The sequence below is a fragment of the Dichomitus squalens genome, assembly GCF_000275845.1.
Source record: "Dichomitus squalens LYAD-421 SS1 unplaced genomic scaffold DICSQscaffold_9, whole genome shotgun sequence".
NCBI classification, from domain to species: domain Eukaryota; kingdom Fungi; phylum Basidiomycota; class Agaricomycetes; order Polyporales; family Polyporaceae; genus Dichomitus; species Dichomitus squalens.
In genome coordinates, this window is record NW_006766891.1 from 683,271 (window position 1) to 700,241 (window position 16,971).

The following is a 16,971-nucleotide window of genomic DNA, read 5'->3' on the forward strand; positions in this document are numbered from 1 at the left end:
ACGACCACTTCATTGTCTCGGCTCCTGCTTACTGCCTGCCCATACGTATTATATTGTATCGCATAGCGTAGAAGTCGATTTTAATGGTATTTTTCATTTACATGCATACTTATCCTAAGGTCGCTCCCGCAAGTTTGGGGTATTGAGGTCTTCGCGGCGCTGCTGCTCATCCCACCTTGTATGGGGACGAATAGCAGGAGGAAGACAACGTCCGTAAAGACCATCATCGGGGTGCCAGCATCAGCAGATGTCAGAGGGAAGAATACCCAACACCCTGCTGCAAAGATTGGCTACTTCGCGCAACATCATGTCGACGAGCTCCACCAGTACCCTGCTCTGCTCTCTCCTTCATAGAGGAGAGGAATCCGGAGTGCGCGGAGCAAGCGATTCCGTGCGCACCTGGCAAGTACAGGATCAGAGCCAACGCTCTCCAGCCTGGCGCTCCCTAAGCGGGAGCTAGATGGTTCCCATTGTGTTCGCTTTGGCGACGTTCAGGTCGTCTCCCCAGTTTCTTCAAGTTGTCTTGGACGAGCCGACGGACCACCTCAACTACCTGATGACAGAGGCACTTTGGAGATGGAGGCGTTATTGATAATTGGGCACAGTGCACATCGTAACCCATGACCAGTCCTTTGTCTCCAAGGCAGCTGAGCAGGTTTATGCAGTAGGGAAAGGTCAATTAGTGTACTTAGAGGGAGGCATGGAGGAGTACGTCATATTGTATCGGAAAAGCGATCTCAAGTGACAACTGCATTGGGCTTGTATGTTATTTTGTGATGTAGACTAGATGAGGGCTCGCCGATTGCACTAGACAGATGTTGTGTGCAATTACCTACTACCGCCGATTGAGGACGGCGGAAGCCGTTTCTTCGAGCTGGTTTACATTCGCCAGTGGCAGGGTTCGTGCCATTAGTCTCATATATTCCGTAGACAACACGATACTATACGTGGACGCGTCAATGGCTTGTATCTAGTGTTGCCACGAACTAGTATGTACGTGCACCCCTTTGCGCTGGCACAAGAAATTCGCAAAAGGCGCCAGGGGGATCTAGCGGCAATCAGCAGTGCCTTGCTTGGCCAGATCATGTGATCCCCGGAGTCCGGCGGAGTCCGCCAGACTCGCTGGACTCAACGGTCTCGATGTTCTCCATTGGCTGATGTGGAACTTCACGTTTTGGCTAACTGACCGAACGCGACGGCAGCTAGGCGCGTCCAGCCCGTCAAGAGCACCCGGAGGGTGTGTTGCCGCGGCTGACCGCGCATACATACCCAGATACTGGCGACTTGGCCCCGCTTGATTCAGCGAAGCCAAAGTTGACCGCGCCCAGACTACGGAGCCAGCGCAGCAACACGTCCCTTGCGTCTGTTCACAAGCGGATGCACAATCACGGGCGAGCTGGTGTGAATCTCCGTCCAGCGAGTGCTGAGCCGCGCCCTCGTGTCATACAGTGGTCTGATAAAGTGGCCCTGGGTACGATACAGGTACATCCAAACTGCAAAAGACATTGGCCCAAAGTAAGTGACGCACGTCGTACATACCGAAATCCCCTTAGCCCTCGTCGACATCGATCACCTCACGCACGGGCGTCGACCTCCCATCCCGCGTCTGCCCATCAGCCTCAGCACCCGCAGAGCCCGCCCCGTCCGGACCAGGAGAGCCCGCCTTCGCCGCCGCGGGCTTCTTCGGGCGCGCGGCCTCGGTGAGCCTCGCAAACGCCGCCTTGTTCGCCCTCTACGTCCCCTCGTCAGCTCTCCGCCCCCTCCCCCTCTGAAAAGCAGCAACAGCAAAAACAGGCGCACCTGGTATGCGACCGCGTCCTCGACGACCACCCGCCTTCCCCTGCCCTCCGCGTCCTCCGCGCGGCGCAAATCCTGGCGGAGCTGCTCGAGCGTGCGCCGCTGGCGCGCCGCGCGGTCGACGTTCGCGTTGTAGAGCACGACCCAGCGCGCGTGCCGCCGCGCGAGCGCGGCCTTGTCCCCATGCGCGGGGAGGTCCCACGCGGCGAGCATCTCCGCGATGCGCTTCTGCGGGTGGATGTCGTACGCGACCTTGGGGAGGTGCTGCTCCGCGTCCGTGTCGGAGAGGGGGTCGGGGGTTGCGCTGTGTACGGGCGGGGCGCGAGGAGTCAGTAGTCAGTATGGGGAGGGGGGGGCGGAGGGGGCGAGCATGGAGGACGGGAGGCGCACCGCGACTTTCCCTTTCCCTTTCCCTTTCCCTTGCCGCCCTTCGAGGGGGCGCTGCCTCCGCCCCCCGCGAGGAGCCGCGACCACTGCTGCTTCTGCTTGCTTTTTGCGGCGTCGGGCAGAGGGGCGCTCGCAGAGCCTTCGGAGAGGTAGCGCTTGCACCCGCTGTCGATGTGCATGTTGATGCTGCTGGACGGCACGTCCTTCTGACAGATCGGGCAGGCCACCAAGTCTATCGCAGCCGTCGGTGGTTCAGTAAACGTGCGCTCGCGGGTGGGCGTGGAGGCCATGTACCTGGGAGGGGAGTGATGTCAGGGGTAGACGAACCAGAGGGCACGGGGCTGGAGGGCATGGCGACCGCTTCGTCGTCGGAGCTCGCTGAGGGGCCGGGGGAGGCGAGTCTCCTGCGTTTGCGCCCCGCGTGCCCGGAGGCGTTGGGGTCGGGGCGATTGTGTGGAAGCGTTTCAGGTTGCTCCTTCCGTTTCTGTTCCTCTTGGGCGTAGCGGAGCACTAGCGGCCTGGGTGAAGGGAGCACATGTAGGGCGTCATGAAGTAACAGCGGGGCGGAGCTCACCTAGCTGCCTGCCACGCTTGCACCGCAGTCTCCATAGCTACGTTCTTGCGCAGATGGACCTCAGTGGCTGGCTTGCGACAAGTCGGACACTGGGGTTGCTCGGGCAGTGCGGAGCGTATGCACTGCAGAGCACTTGAGTCTCGGGACGTCTGGGGCGATGAACGGGCGGACACTCACGCACCGCGGAGCAGAAGGTGTGGCCACAGTTAAGGGAGACAGGGGCGTCGTAGAAGTCGCGGCATATACTGCATCGGAGGGCGTCGTCGAAGGCTCGGAGACCAGGGGTGGTGGTGTCGTCGGGGAAGTCGGTGGAGTCTGAGATGTCCTGAGCGAGGAGCCTGTCGAGCATTGAGGCCATTGCGGCTGCCTAGCATGGGCGACGCAGTGAGGGACAGCCGGTGAATGCGCGAGGCGGAGACTGTGGCTGCAGCGCTGCAGAGCGAGGCCCGGGAGTCGGACCAACGACGCGACGCGACCCCGCGAGCCAACTCGCCCTGTGACTCGCATCGACGCGTCACTGTCACGTGACTGCATGCGCGTGCCACCAGCTGCAAGCATTCGCGCATACACCTCCCCCTTGGTCCGCAACGTTGTTGATGCATCTCAGCCGGCAGACTCTCGCGACGAACTCCGAGCCGGTATGCTGCCAGCGCAGGATATGGCGGCCGTCGAGGAGCCCATGGGCAATGGGCCGTCGCAAACGTACAACTCCTCGTCGCCGATGAACACTCTACCGCCGGAGCTGCTTGGACTTATCCTCACATTCCTCGTCCTGCCTATGAATCTGCAACCCAAACTACGCGGTGCACGAGGGACTATGCTACCCGACCCCCTATACGACCGCCCAGCTCAAGTTCCATCAATGAATGCGGATATTCTTGGGGTAACGCACGTTTGCAAGTACTGGCGTGCGGTGGCCATCCGAACTCCTGATCTATGGGCGTCGTTCGCCGTCTTCCATCCGGACCTCGCGCAGGAGTGTTTGGTACGCTCGAAGACCGTCCCCCTGTCCCTTTCCATAGAGTACGCCGTTTCGCCGCATGTCACTCCCATCCTTGGAGACTCGGCCCATCGCCTTCGTTCAGTGTACGTTCGCCAGAAGACGAATATAATAGAGTCGGTATGGCGCCAGCAGCTTGTCACGCGTCCGGCTCCCTGCCTAGAAGAGCTGTTCGTCGAGGATAGCGAACGGCACTTTCGGCTCGACGGCCCTCCCCTCCCGGAGGATGCGACATCTCCACTGCCAGTGATGTTCAGCGGCGTTATCCCACGTCTACGCACCCTCGTCCTCAGAGGCGTACCTATGACATTCACTTCCCCCCGACACCCTGATCCACCTTGAGCTTGGGGAACTATACTTAGCACCACTTCGCTCGTTCTCATCTTTTCTCGCGATGCTTCGGAGTTGTCCATCACTCGGAATCGTGAACATACGCGGCTGGTTCGAAGTCGCTTCCGATCCTGTCGCACTCCCGAAGCTGGAAAAGCTGTATATGGAGCTTGAGCTTAGGCTAGCTCCGGGAGTCTTGCTCGCGTCCCTAGCTCTCCCATCTAACGCTGACGTAGCTGTCCTCCCCGCTGTGCTTGAAGAGGGACTCTTCCCGACACTACTAGGCGCCATTACCCCATCTTCTGCTCCACCGTGCTTTCAAAGCTTCCGCTGTCTCAGTGCTTCATGGGATGGCGTTGGCGAATGGCATATGCAAGCCTACCGCCGGACTACCGCACAGTCGGGCCGACCCGCACTCGAAGTCGACGGGAGGGACGCAACGTGGGCAGCGCCCGGTGTGCCAGAGCATTGGGCTGGCTTCCTCTACGACTGGCCATTCGATCCCTCCCGGATCGAAACGCTCATTCTGGACCACCGCCCGGACCCGTACCCGTCTCACCTGTCGGAGTCAGACGGCATAAACTCCACCCAAGGGGGACCAGTACTAGTGTTCGGGCACTGGGACCCCGTATTCGGGCAGCTACCAGCGCTCACGTCCCTCACGGTGAAGCACCTCCTACCCACGGAGATGGAGTCGCTCATCGAGGCCTTGAAGGGATCTGCGTCCGGGTCAGGGCTGGTCTGCCGAGGTCTAGCAACGCTTGAAGTCACCAGTACGCGGATTACAGAACGAACGCGATGTGGCTTGATTGAGGTTATTGCTGTGCGCAGTCCGGGAGTAGGCCTAGGGAGGGCGTTCAAGCACATACACCTGGTGGAATGCCCTTTCGAAGGGGCTGGTAGCTTTGTGGAGGCATTGAACATTGAGGTACACATCGGACAGTAGCCAGACACTTGCGTTGCGTACCAACTCGCGGTATTGTGGGGTTGACGGTTTTGGTCGCGCTCTTCCGTGTACTATAGCTGAGCGCACTTATGCTCGGTTGGTTGAAGTTGTTGAGTAGGGTTGTCAGGTAGCCCAGAATATCTGTCCAGTACCTCCCGTACATGACGTCGTCGACGCTCGACGCGTGACTGCACGCGCCTTGCCGACGGTACGTAGCGAGTGGGAGTGCCTGCCGAGCCCGTTGATAGCACAATTGATGGAAACTTCGCTTGCTCCACTACGCCAGCCCTTGCCCTTCTGACGGAAGCACGCAAATCCCAGATCGGGCTCCGATGCATCCACGATCCCCATTCTGCCCTTTCCCTACATAGCACATGTCGTTCATAACTATGGAGCGCTCCTGATCGCAACATGAGGTTATGCGGCTGTTCCCTGCAGCCCCTGATCTATGTTGCAGCCCAGCTATAGCATTCAGACTTATCATCATGGCTACATAGAGCCGCATCCTGAACCATCCCTCCGTGTAGGACCCACCTCAACCCCACCATGGGAGAAGGCGCGATACCCCTCGACAGAGCCTACCTCGTAGCCATCTGGCTCGAGACTCTTTTCTACGGTACGTACTCACCATCCTACCGCCTTCTCCCGCTCACCGCCATCGCTCTTCGTCCTCGGCAGGATGCAACGTCTGTCTCTTCGCCTCCTACCTTTACGTCACCCGCTTCAGCCGCCAACCCCGCCACATCTCCCCCTACATCTTCTGGGTCGGCTGCCTCATGTTCTGCTTCTCCACCGTGCACGTCTCCCTCGGCTTCGCCCGCCTCGTCTGGGGCTTCATCGACTACCGGGATGACCCCGGCGGGCCCGCCGCCTTTTTCTCTGACGTCTCCCAGCCCCCAAACGTCGCCAAGGTCATCATCCACACCGTGAACTCCATCCTTGGCGACAGCATCGTCGTGCGTACCTTCTCCGTCCTGCTGCGATCTCGGCGCTCGGTACTGACCGACGGGTGGGGTTACGGCATCTTGATGGGCAGGTCTGGAGGTGCTACCATGTCTGGGCGGCGGAGTGGAAGGTGTGCGTGCTGCCTGTGCTCCTGATCATCGCTTCTGCAAGTGAGTGGACCCCTCATAGCATACGCGGTATACCGCCCCGCTCACAAGAGGGCACGCACAGTCTGTGGCTTTGGCCAAGCGTACATCTTCGCGACCGCCAAGACGACACACAGCGCCTTTGCTGCGGTACGTCCCACCCGTCCTCGTGCAATGCGCACCGCTCAACGCGTCCGCTAGACCCTCGCGCGGTGGAACGGCTCCCTCTTCTCGCTATCCTTCGCGACAAACGTAGTCGTCACAGGCCTGATCGCAGCACGACTCTGGTACGTCTCATTCCCCCCCCCTCCCCCACCCCCTTCTTCCCCCCCCTGCTCCACAATTGACCGCCGCCCAACAACTCTCTGCATCACACACGCGTCCTGGCCCCGCACTCATGACCATCCCAGGTACCTCTCGCGCGCTTCGGGCGCCTCGGGCGTGTACCGGTACCGCTTCGCACGCGCGTTCCTGCTCATCATCGAGTCCGCGATGATCTACTCTACCGCGGTGCTCATCGAGATCGTGCTCTACTTCTCCGGCAACAACGCGTTCTACATCGTCTACGACCCCATCGCCCAGCTCACCGTGCGTCGCCTCCCCCTGTCTCATGAGTCTCCTTTCCGGACAACGCTGACATGCCGCCCGCCCGGCCAACGTACACAGGGCATGGTCCCCACGACGATCATCATCGTCGCCGCGCTCGGGCTCACCTACTCCGAGGACTCCGCCGCGTCCACCACGCGCGCGTCCACGATCCAGTTCATGGCGAGCAGCGGCGCCGGCCGCGCTGCGCGCCGCTTCGCGTCCTCCGCGTCTCGCTCCGGGACAGACGTCGACCCCGAGATTTCCGTCATCGACATCTCCGACGACAAGCCCGAGGGCGGGCTCGAATTGCGGGCTTCTGCGCTCGCCTGGCGGTAGCCCGCTCTGGCTGGTTCTGGGGAGGCGTCAGCCGTTACCCACGGAACCGTATTGCTGCATACCGTGGCCCGTGGGCCGGGCAGGGCTCGGTATACGACGCACGCGGAACCCCCCCCCCCCTACATTGCTGAACGTTTCACGTTTGGGGACGGCGTGATATACCGGAGTAGTGTATACCCGGACCGCAATGGAGACGTACATGATGATGTTGTAGTATGTAGCAGCCGTGAGGACCAACCATTTCCGGTTCCAATCTGCGTAGGGTTAATTGTCAATGATCATCCCTTCGGACCTCCGAGTCCCCGATACATAATCTGCACCAAGATGAGTTCGTTCCACAGGCTCGGGTCGTCTGGTCAAAGACCCGGACCCGGACATCTTCGAGATCATCAGCAGAATTCATTCATAGACAAGAAACATCTTCGACATCATCTATAGACCTCGTCCACGATACCATCGAGAGAAGCCTCTTCCCCGCAGTCAGTGCTCAACCACGGCCTCTAGTCGAGAACAAACCACGTCGGACACATGGATTGATACACAGCAATCTGGCGGACCCCTGCACTCCTGACAGCAGTCGCTAGCACGGGCAGTGGCGGTGCCGGTGGCGGACAGCTCTTAATGAATTTGTACCCGGCGAGACCGGACGTGCCGCCCACCAGAGACATCGGAATCGCGATCTGTCAAATGTCAAATGTCCCTGCTCCGACCAAAGCTGGCGAGGGCTCGTACCACGACCGCTCAGCGAGGACTGCGATATGCCATTGCTGGGGTGCACGAGACCGTCGGGGGCTTGAATGGTAGCCGGGGAAGGGGCACTTAGCATCGGGCCAACCCCAGCCTCCGCTCATGCCAGAGATTCCGAAGCGGCTGCACGCATGTTCCCCGATGCAGACAACGCAACGCGGACAAAGAAATCAGGCTGCTCACTTGGGAGAGAGTAGCACCGCGCATACAGGCCCTCTGTGATTATCAAACCATTCCGGTAGCCTTTCAAGTTTCAGCGGCGCCGCTCTGTCAGACGCAGACACGATGGAAGTCTCTTGCGACGTGAGCAGCGCAACACCATAGATTCAGTGGTCTGGAGCATGCGGGTATTCGCTGGCCACACGCGGCCATGAGACCTGGGACGATAAGTCCATTCGTACGTCGAGGAGGAGCGAGGGCTTGCCGAGATTTCTTGCAGCACCCGCAGGCTCGCATGTTTTGTGCACCGCTTCTCGTCTCTTGATAGACACCCCTCCGATGTCGGAGGCCGTGTCAATATTAAATCCCGGTTTTATATCCATAAGTACGGCTTTGTGCGCGACAATATGATTGTGGAGGTAGTGGTCGCTGAAAAGGAGCTTACAGCGGCACAGGGGCAGTCGGACGTGTCAGACGCCGACGCACGAGCGGACTTCACACGCTTCTTGAAAGCGACGCTCACCTTGTACATGCAATGCAGCCCGTCTGTTAGTCCTCCGTACGCTGTCGACGAGGCTCAGAGAGAACATGCGTCCCTTCGCAGTGGCCAAGGACGGACCCTCATGCCAAATCGAAAGGCTCAGCTTTACAACGACTATCCCGGAACCCTTGGAGGCTGTGCCTTAGTGCCATGTGCTCGATACTTGGTGCTCGTATGAGAGCCGAGCATGTGTATAGGTGAGTGATGTCATCTGCATCCATGTTGATGATGTTGCAGAGGCCGAGGTCGAATTGCCTACACCGTTGCCTAATGTAAATGTCCCTGGCCGACCTAGCCATCGTCGCCTTGTGCTTTCTTGCTGCGCTTGTGCGGCCATGGAGCCTGTTTTGACACCGTTGTCTGATCATTGTGTACTGTCTTCGGTGTCTGTCCAATTTGTTTGCGCACTCAAGGGCCAGGAAGATGACTGGGAGGAGCGCCGTTCACGATGCACGTCTTTCGGGCATCGGTGTGGCCTTCAGTGCAGGAGACAGCTAACGATGCTGGTTGTATGATCGTCCCCGCCTCCTCGTGACGAAAAATCTGTACAATGTTCTGGATCACCGGTTGGCGGTCGCATGCTTCCAGCTCGTCGCGCAGCGCCTAACATATCTCGGTTTTACTCACCAACGTCCAGCTGACCTGCCTGGCGCGGGTGAGCTTGGAGTCCTACATGGCAATACTGGTGCTCTCACAGGGTTACATCTCAATATCTGACAGACGTGTCAGTTAGATCTTCTGCAACTGCTAGCTTTCCGGATCAAGAGTTGTGAACAAACATCTGCCACCGACAGAGGGCAGGATCGCAGCCCACTGTATTCGGCTGGCTTCGAGAGTACTGTTGTCGACACGTATCTTGACATGTCACGCGGTCAGCTCGAAGCAGCATGTGCTCCTTTTCTGCAGTCTTCCAAACTTCGCGCATCTCACCCGGGGCACAATATTCGGAAGATTAGGGTCAGGTACGTGATACAATGCAACTGTTTTCGGAACCCCGCCGGGATCCTGGCTGGGATTGAGCCTATGTTACATCAAAACCGCCGTTGTCGTGCGGTATCTCGAAGTCGTGCGGCGTTCTCGATAGTGCAAGCGCTCGGGAGCGCCGCATGGCGCATCTCTTCCTAACGACCTCTCTGAAGCCCGGTCCATTTGGTATCGCGTGAGTTCATCCAAAATAGTCCTCTTTTATCACGCTTCCGCCGATGTAGCCCAATGGCGTCTCGGCCTGGCCACTCATCGAGAGGACACCCATGCGGGTACGCGCGGTCACCAGTGCCTCTGTTCGATCTCCCTGCCCGCAACGGCTTTTCTAACAACGCGCGTGCGTCCCCGCATTGTGCGTTATGCACCCGTGCGAGATCAAATTGAACCGGAAGACACTCGCGTTCTAGCGTCGCGGAGATGATAAAAAGGCCCTCTGTTGCCTTGTCCTGTCCTCGGGCACCCCTCCGGTTTACGCTACTAAGCTTCGCTCGCGAACCCCTGGCAGTCCAAGGTCGAAGATGATCTCATTCTGGCTCGCATCCGCTCTTTCCACTCTGTCCATCGGGGCGCTCAATGTCCTCGCCTTCGATACCTCGAGGACTGACAACGTAAGTTCTTCTGTACTCCATGGCAGCATCTTCTATCGATACTGATTGTCTTGACCCATAGGTCGCTGTGTAAGCTACACATATGCGTCTCCCTTGCGAACGACCTTGACGTGTTCGTTGTAGCTATTGGGGACAGAATTCATATGGTGCTACGCACTCCGACACCGCGAACTTCCAGAAGAACCTTTCCTTCTACTGCCAGGTTCGACATAAGAACTCTGGGGAAATACAAGAGCATACACTGATTGAATGTGATCCAGGACGATGCAATTGACGCATTCCCGATCGCGTTCTTGAATGTCTTCTTTAGCACCGGGGGCCTGCCATCTATCGACCTTGCAAACGTAAGCCTCTCCGGCGTCCGGTATCGAAAAATGATCCGCGCATACTGTACACTCATTTCCTGGAATAGATCTGCAGCACCGCAACAAATCCGCTCTTCCCTGGCACGAACCTGCCTGACTGCTCGTTCATCGCCTCGGACATCGAGACCTGCCAGTCTAAGGGCAAGATCGTCACGATCTCCCTCGGTGGTGCCACCGGTGGCGCCGGCTTCACCTCCGCCTCCCAGGCGTCCGCATTTGGTGACACTATCTGGAACTTGTTCCTCGGTGGAACGAGCAGCACTCGTCCCTTCGGTAGTGCTGTCCTCGACGGGTTCGTGCTTCCAAGCCGCGCTGCATCGAGTGCTCATATTGATCATGTCCATCCAGTATTGACTTGGATATCGAGGGTGGCTCCACCCAGTACTTCGATTCTTTCGTCAACCGCATCCGGACACTGGCATCAGGCGCTCCCAAGAAGTACTATGTTACTGGCGCTCCCCAGTGCCCCTACCCCGATGCCTACATGTCCACGTGAGTGGTCTGCGTCTCGTATCATACAAAGGCATGTCTTAGTCTTTCAATAGGGTCTTGAACGCTGTCGGCTTCGACGCCGTCTACGTCCAGTTCTACAACAACTATTGCAGCTTGCCCAACTTCAACAACGCCAATGACTGGGACTTCGGCCTCTGGGACACTTGGGCGAAGACGGTCTCGCCCAACCCGAACGTCAAGATCTACATCGGCGCTCCTGGCTCGAGCTCTGCTGCTGGCTCGGGCTACGTCGACGCAACTACTCTCGCCAACATCGCCCTCTCGACGCGCAGCCAATACTCCTCTTTCGGCGGTGTCATGCTCTGGGATGCCTCGCAAGCATACGGTACGCATCATATCTTTCAGTCGTTTGCTTGAGCTAATGTCTACCTCAGCGAACGGCCGCTTTGACCTCGCTATCAAGAACGCCATCAAACAGGGCGGCAACGGCGGCACGACCTCCACTCCGGTCACGGTCTCTGTCCCATCCACGACTAGCACTCCGGCGACGACGACGACCCCCACCACGGTCTCCACTCCCAAGACCACCTCTACCACTCCGGTTTCGACCACGACCGCGTCCTCAGGCTCCTGCGCGAACGTCGCCGCGTGGGTCTCGAACATTGCCGTAAGTCTCCCTGGCTTCGTCTTCCGATCTGTTGATTCCACTGACATATCGCCCGTTCGCAACAGTACAACGGCGGGCAGCAGGTCGTGTACAACGGCCACCTCTGGACGGCGAAGTGGTGGAGCTATGCCGACGTTCCTGGAGGCGCGGCGGGCGACTGGACCGATGACGGCGCGTGCACGTCGTTCAACGCTGCGATCCCCACTCAGCGGTCCGCGTTCATGAGCGCGATCAGCTCCGCGCCTAAACCCACGCAGTGAGCTGTGGGTGGATGGGCTATCTTAATCTCTCACTCGGGTTTGCTGTCAACACTATGTAGATGATCATACGGGAATACAAGGGCATTAAATATATGGTCGGCTGTCGTGCCGACATGGTTGAGGACCGCGGGCCGGGGTGCGCAGATGCACGCCCACCCAGTGCAGAGAAGTTCTGGGTCCCAGACGCAATCCGAGCTGGGATGACTGGACAACGTGTCCTGGTGCGAACGACGGAACATCGGACAGCCTCAACGGGCTGGTAGGCGAGAGATGGAATGTGATTGCGCTGGCCCAGGTGAGAAGCACCGTATCCGTATCTGCTATTGATGAATGCTGACTTACGTGTAGGCTACTGTATACACGATGGATCATAATCATAAGTGCTAGCGCGGAGTCTCGTATAAAGCAAGCTGTGTTCATCTCTTGGCACCGTGGATTCTTGGGGTGCTTCGAGGCTACCGCAGCACCGGCGCGGCGCCAAGCGCTGCGATAGAGAAGTTCTTTGTCGCGTTCCCTGATGACTTCTACTGTGCCATTTTACCTAATTCAGGATGGATCCTGCATTGCGGCATCCTCGAGGTTCAATCTCGTGGCCGGTTCCTCGGAGGACCGCACTGTCAAATTGATAAAGGCTTGCAGCTGGCACTGGTATCCCGCTTTGATCCATGGCCTCCGTCCCTGCTGCCCCCTCCGTACCTCTGACTCCAGCGGAGAGAGCTCTGAGGGACTCACTATTGCCTCAGGAGTTCCGAGATGTTCACTTGTACGCATTCACTCGGAAGACAATCTTCTCGGACGGCTCCAGCCGGATCGATCACCCGTTACCCATCTTTGCCGTAGGGTCCATCCTGAAGGATACGGACCATTTCTCGAAACGTGAGCAGATCACTCTGCTCTACGAGCCCGCCGTCCCTCTCCTGACATAACCTCGTCACAGTCCTAACCTCTGGTTTCGCCGAGGCTAGCACTGATGGGCAGAACCCAATTCGACAGTATGCTCACGAATCGGAGTATGACTATGATTCCGACAGCGATCTCGACGAGTTTGAGGAAGTCGAAGATGTGCGAACCCCTGTAGCCTCTCTGTCTTCTAAGGGCAAGGTCAAAGAAGAGAATGTGAACGAGCCGGAGAGTCCCATGAGAATGGAGGGCGGTAGAAACGAGAAATCCCATCGGGTTTTCATTCCCAACATAGCCCACCGCACGTATGTCTCCAAATGTGCCGGAAGGTGTCCCTCACTGAGCTACGGTTTCCTCTGCCAGCCTGAAAGCTTGCATCTTCTACTTGTACACCGACAAGATCAACTTTCTTCCTCTCCGCTCGAAAGGATCGGCACAGAGACGCCTTGCTTTTTTGACCACAGCCGGTACTCTTGCTCCTCCATGCTCTCCGAAATCTATGTATCGCCTAGCCGAAGCGGTGCGTAGTGATCCCTATGCGTACATGTCTTGCATACACCGCGTCTGACTTGAAGCGACAACGTCAGTACGGCATATCGAAGCTGCAGGACCTTGCGTACGACGCAATAGTCTCCCAGCTTGGTCCGCAGAACATCGTGACAGAGGCCTTCTCGAGCTTCTTTGCAAGGTGTGCAGACTTCGCGCACTCATTCCATGAAATTTTGTATGCATTTTCATCGGCTTTTCCCAGATATGATCGCCTGCGGGAGCACGCCGTCTCCTACCTATCTCAGGTTTACTCCGATCCCGCAGTCCAAGAAGCTCTTCCAGATTTTGTTGATAGAATCGCGCTGGGATGTCTCCCGCACGCCAGTGGGGTCCTCCGGTCCCTTCTCGGCCTACGCGTCACGCTGGCGCCTCCATCGAGAACTACTCAGCCCATCCGGAACATCCAATCGGAACAAGGTGTGCACGGCTGATTCATGGAGGAGAGGGCGCTCATACAACTGCGTCCTCAAAAGTGGTTGGCAACACGCTGGAAGATGCGGCTCCGGGCGGGTCGATATCCTCACCGATGCCCAACTCAGCTTCCGGTCCTTCATTACTCCACTCTCCCGGGCCCCTTCATAGTGACGATGAACGGCGCTTGTCGCGTAAAAGGAAGATGCAGAAACGAGCCAAAATGTCAGTGGCAGACAGCCAGACGAGTGACCAGTGACGTCGTCCCTCGTCAGTAGATTATGCACATGTATGTATTACAGACCTCAAGGCATCTGATGCGCTTTCATCCACACCCTTCCGGGCAGACCCAGCAGCCCTCCCCGCCGACATACTTCCTCTAGTACTTCCGTGCTCAAGTCCACACCCACGGCACCCGTGATGTCCACTGCCACCCCGCGTGCCCGACCGGGGTCGAACGTTACCGTGATCTCGACGAGTCCCGAAATTGGCGGGCGCTCTGGAGTGGTCATCGTGATGCGCGCGTGCCCGCGCCCCAGCGAGAACGCGTCCATATCCGAGTCCGAGAATGGCGGGACGGGTTGTGGGATCCTGATGTTGACAGGAATGCTGCGGGGTTCGATGTGTCCTGGAGGTCATCCTCGCATGTGAGCGATTTGTGCGAATGAGATAGAGAGTCCGAAGAAAGACATACCTTTCAGTACGGCTTGGAGGTCGTCCTCGGTCACTGTCGCGTCCGCTTCGTCTTCTACGGTCTGGTTGGGGTTGAGGCCCTCCGGAACCCACTGACAGCTCGTCAGGATCTCATTGAGCCAACATTGTTCTCGTACAATCTGCGTCGCAAATTTTCTCATCTATGATCAGGACGATGGCGCTGATACTCGCTTCGTACCTCCAAGATGCTCCAGACCTCCTTCAGGGTCCTGACGGGGATAGTTTCCAAGATGAAGCCGGGCTCGTCTGGCGTGTTGAGTCGAAGTTGGAGCGGTGGATGCACAGAGGTAGGTGATGTCTGGTAGAAACAATGATGAGTCAGAAATGCGGCCGGATGACAAGCAGACTTACATAGAGCGCCGTGTAACGCTCAGGCGATATCGGAGTCTGCGTATGCGGGTTGAACTATCCGACACTTTTCAGTCTCGCAAACAATATGTCACGCTAGATCCAAGGCGAACACTCACCAAAAGATCAACCCAGCTCCCCGTCCCGAACGCCATCATCGGCACGTCACTCATATGGTCAATGCTCCCAAACGGGTTCACGACCATCTCAATGTCCCGCATCCGCGACTGGCTCATCACCACCCCGGGGTACTTCCCGCCTTCCGTGAAGTCGAGCAGCCAGCTGAACGGCTGCTGACCCTGCGCCTCGCGCGCCGCGGGGAACAGGAACTCGAGCTTGTCCGCGTCCTCGACGAGCGTCGTGGACGTGCGTGCGTCGAGGCCGGACATCGACATCGAGTCCGCGTGGTAGGCCGGGGGCGGGTTCGGAGAGAGAACGAGCGTAGCGATTGTCATGCCTGGTTGACGTGGGTGTGTAGTGAGAGCGGTGCGGAGATGATGGAAGGGAACGTCGAGGTTGGGAAGGTGGTTGATTGGTGGGCCGGTAGGCTGGGATGTGCGGAGGAGCTTGAGGTATGCGAGGGGCGAGAGGTATGTGAGGAAGGATATTGATGGAGATGTGAGGTATGGTAGTGGGAGTGCGTGCGCCCGTAGGAGGAAGACGTCGAGCGGTGTGTTCGCCCCGCCCTTTTCTGACCTGTTGTATGTGAATGAGCCGGGGTGTCCATATCGCAGACTGAATGAATGCGTACTTCTGAACAACTACTGCCTCTCTGCTGGCGAGTTTCTCGACTTCAAGTGACATCTTGTCAATGAAGGAGAACCACCGTAGCCCACCATCACCTTCAGCAAGCGCTAAATGGTCCAACTTCATGAGGTATGAGAGATGGTCAGATAAGAGGTTGCCTATTCGTGCGGCTTCAACGCTGTCGCGTTGCGCGTCGTCCTTCTGGACCTCGTTCAGGAAAGCCCGGATGGCGTGCGCTAAGAAACCATCGAGAGATACTGAATTCCCGGAGGAAGACTCCCCAGTGCTGTTAGGGATCGCGTATGCTGTCTTGAGAGTGGCCACATCGATAGTGGGTTTTGCAGGATTGGTTCGGTCAATGGCGAAGTCGATGTCAACGACAAGGACCTTGCCACCAAGCACTACAGTTGTCCGGCCATTCTGCTCTGGATCGTTGAACGCCTCCATTCCAGCTGACGCTCCCCATTCTAGAAGACGTTTGAGAAACCATTCAACGAGGAGCGGTCTTTCCAGCGGTATGTCTTCGCCGAACATGATGCCGACGCGTTTTCGAAGAGTGCTAACCAGATGGCGGGCGCTCTGTTCTGACTAGCTCATGAGTGATGACCGCGTCAGCAGCAGTAGATCACCCCAAATGTCTCGCTGAACTGCTGAGCTCACCCGCTGGACCGAGGACGCTATAGACGCCTGCTGCCTGTATAGTGATAGTAGTCTTGGATTATTGAGGGGCAAGGACAAATGTGCGTTGAGAGACAATGCTGCCTGGTTAGTCGCCTCCACTAAGCGTCTCAGGGTCGAGATTGTGTCCTCCGGGTTCGAAGCGAAAGGATGAAAACCGCCTGATGTGAGAGCATCCTGAGATGCGAACTGCTGCAGTGCTGACAAGATTGTGGGCGGGAGAATGTTCTTCGTCTCTGACGGCGGTGCTGCCATAAGACTTTCCATTGATTGTCAATGAGAATTCTGTGTAGTCACCATCAGTATTGAGTACGGTGCACCGTGAGATACAAGTATCGGAAGTACGACTCGGAAGGAGGTCGCGCTGCCGCACTGACCCGTCGGAATCCACCGCAACCCTAGGAGCGGGACATAGCCAGAGCATGTTTTGAGCATGAAATCGTAGCTCTACGTTCATGGCGTTGTTCTCTCTCACCGTAGATGTATATCGTTAAATGTAAGTGGTTGCGGTGTACGTGAGCTTGTTGAAGTCGCGCTGCAAGTTGCCGCCCGCTGTGGGCAATGGGAGATTAGATAAGATTGAGTTATAAACGTCCATCGCAGTCGGCGCGCACGCATCGACCCAGTGCAGCGACTCTTCCGAGTATGTAGCTTGCACCCCCATCCTTTCAATTAAATGCGTGTTACATAGACTCACGTCACGCCCTTATGTGGGCTTGTTTTAGCATACCTTGGTTGCATTACGAGCGTAGACAAGGTCAGAAATCTTTTGCAATCCCTGCACGAGGCCG

At 57.6% G+C, this 16,971-nt stretch overlaps 7 protein-coding genes across 7 annotated transcripts; 4 read left to right on the forward strand and 3 right to left on the reverse strand.

The window, feature by feature from the left end:
* Positions 1–1,549: 1,549 nt before the first annotated feature.
* Positions 1,550–3,116, reverse strand: DICSQDRAFT_126359 (uncharacterized protein; the record flags this gene model as incomplete). Its single annotated transcript, XM_007364652.1, has 6 exons — positions 1,550–1,732; positions 1,801–2,101; positions 2,188–2,416; positions 2,479–2,702; positions 2,759–2,880; positions 2,940–3,116. The coding sequence occupies 6 exons, from the start codon at positions 3,114–3,116 to the stop codon at positions 1,550–1,552; spliced, it is 1,236 nt and encodes a 411-aa protein (XP_007364714.1).
* Positions 3,117–3,290: 174 nt separating this feature from the next.
* DICSQDRAFT_169032 (uncharacterized protein) lies at positions 3,291–4,100 on the forward strand (the record flags this gene model as incomplete). Its single annotated transcript, XM_007364653.1, has 1 exon — positions 3,291–4,100. The coding sequence occupies one exon, from the start codon at positions 3,291–3,293 to the stop codon at positions 4,098–4,100; it is 810 nt and encodes a 269-aa protein (XP_007364715.1).
* A 10-nt stretch (positions 4,101–4,110) lies between these two features.
* DICSQDRAFT_154477 (uncharacterized protein) lies at positions 4,111–5,180 on the reverse strand. The gene has a single exon (XM_007364654.1). The coding sequence runs from the start codon at positions 5,022–5,024 to the stop codon at positions 4,644–4,646; it is 381 nt and encodes a 126-aa protein (XP_007364716.1). The 5' UTR covers positions 5,025–5,180; the 3' UTR covers positions 4,111–4,643.
* Positions 5,181–5,580: 400 nt separating this feature from the next.
* DICSQDRAFT_126360 (uncharacterized protein) lies at positions 5,581–7,049 on the forward strand (the record flags this gene model as incomplete). Its single annotated transcript, XM_007364655.1, is given in 7 exon segments — positions 5,581–5,650; positions 5,713–5,990; positions 6,071–6,149; positions 6,169–6,275; positions 6,327–6,412; positions 6,536–6,713; positions 6,792–7,049. The coding sequence occupies 7 exon segments, from the start codon at positions 5,581–5,583 to the stop codon at positions 7,047–7,049; spliced, it is 1,056 nt and encodes a 351-aa protein (XP_007364717.1).
* A 3,004-nt stretch (positions 7,050–10,053) lies between these two features.
* DICSQDRAFT_154478 (glycoside hydrolase) lies at positions 10,054–11,833 on the forward strand (the record flags this gene model as incomplete). The annotated part of the gene is made up of 8 exons (XM_007364656.1): positions 10,054–10,088; positions 10,212–10,290; positions 10,349–10,432; positions 10,501–10,745; positions 10,802–10,945; positions 10,999–11,291; positions 11,341–11,573; positions 11,639–11,833. 8 exons carry the CDS (start codon positions 10,054–10,056, stop codon positions 11,831–11,833), a joined length of 1,308 nt encoding a protein of 435 aa, XP_007364718.1.
* A 665-nt stretch (positions 11,834–12,498) lies between these two features.
* Positions 12,499–13,713, forward strand: DICSQDRAFT_57708 (uncharacterized protein; the record flags this gene model as incomplete). The annotated part of the gene is made up of 5 exons (XM_007364657.1): positions 12,499–12,709; positions 12,771–13,038; positions 13,097–13,253; positions 13,321–13,421; positions 13,485–13,713. The coding sequence occupies 5 exons, from the start codon at positions 12,499–12,501 to the stop codon at positions 13,711–13,713; spliced, it is 966 nt and encodes a 321-aa protein (XP_007364719.1).
* A 285-nt stretch (positions 13,714–13,998) lies between these two features.
* DICSQDRAFT_104138 (uncharacterized protein) lies at positions 13,999–16,574 on the reverse strand (the record flags this gene model as incomplete). The annotated part of the gene is made up of 7 exons (XM_007364658.1): positions 16,163–16,574; positions 15,507–16,090; positions 14,875–15,451; positions 14,759–14,812; positions 14,586–14,705; positions 14,388–14,526; positions 13,999–14,321 (listed from the first exon to the last, which is right to left on the reverse strand). The coding sequence occupies exons 1-7, from the start codon at positions 16,445–16,447 to the stop codon at positions 13,999–14,001; spliced, it is 2,082 nt and encodes a 693-aa protein (XP_007364720.1). The 5' UTR covers positions 16,448–16,574.
* Between the last annotated feature and the right edge of the window lie 397 nt (positions 16,575–16,971).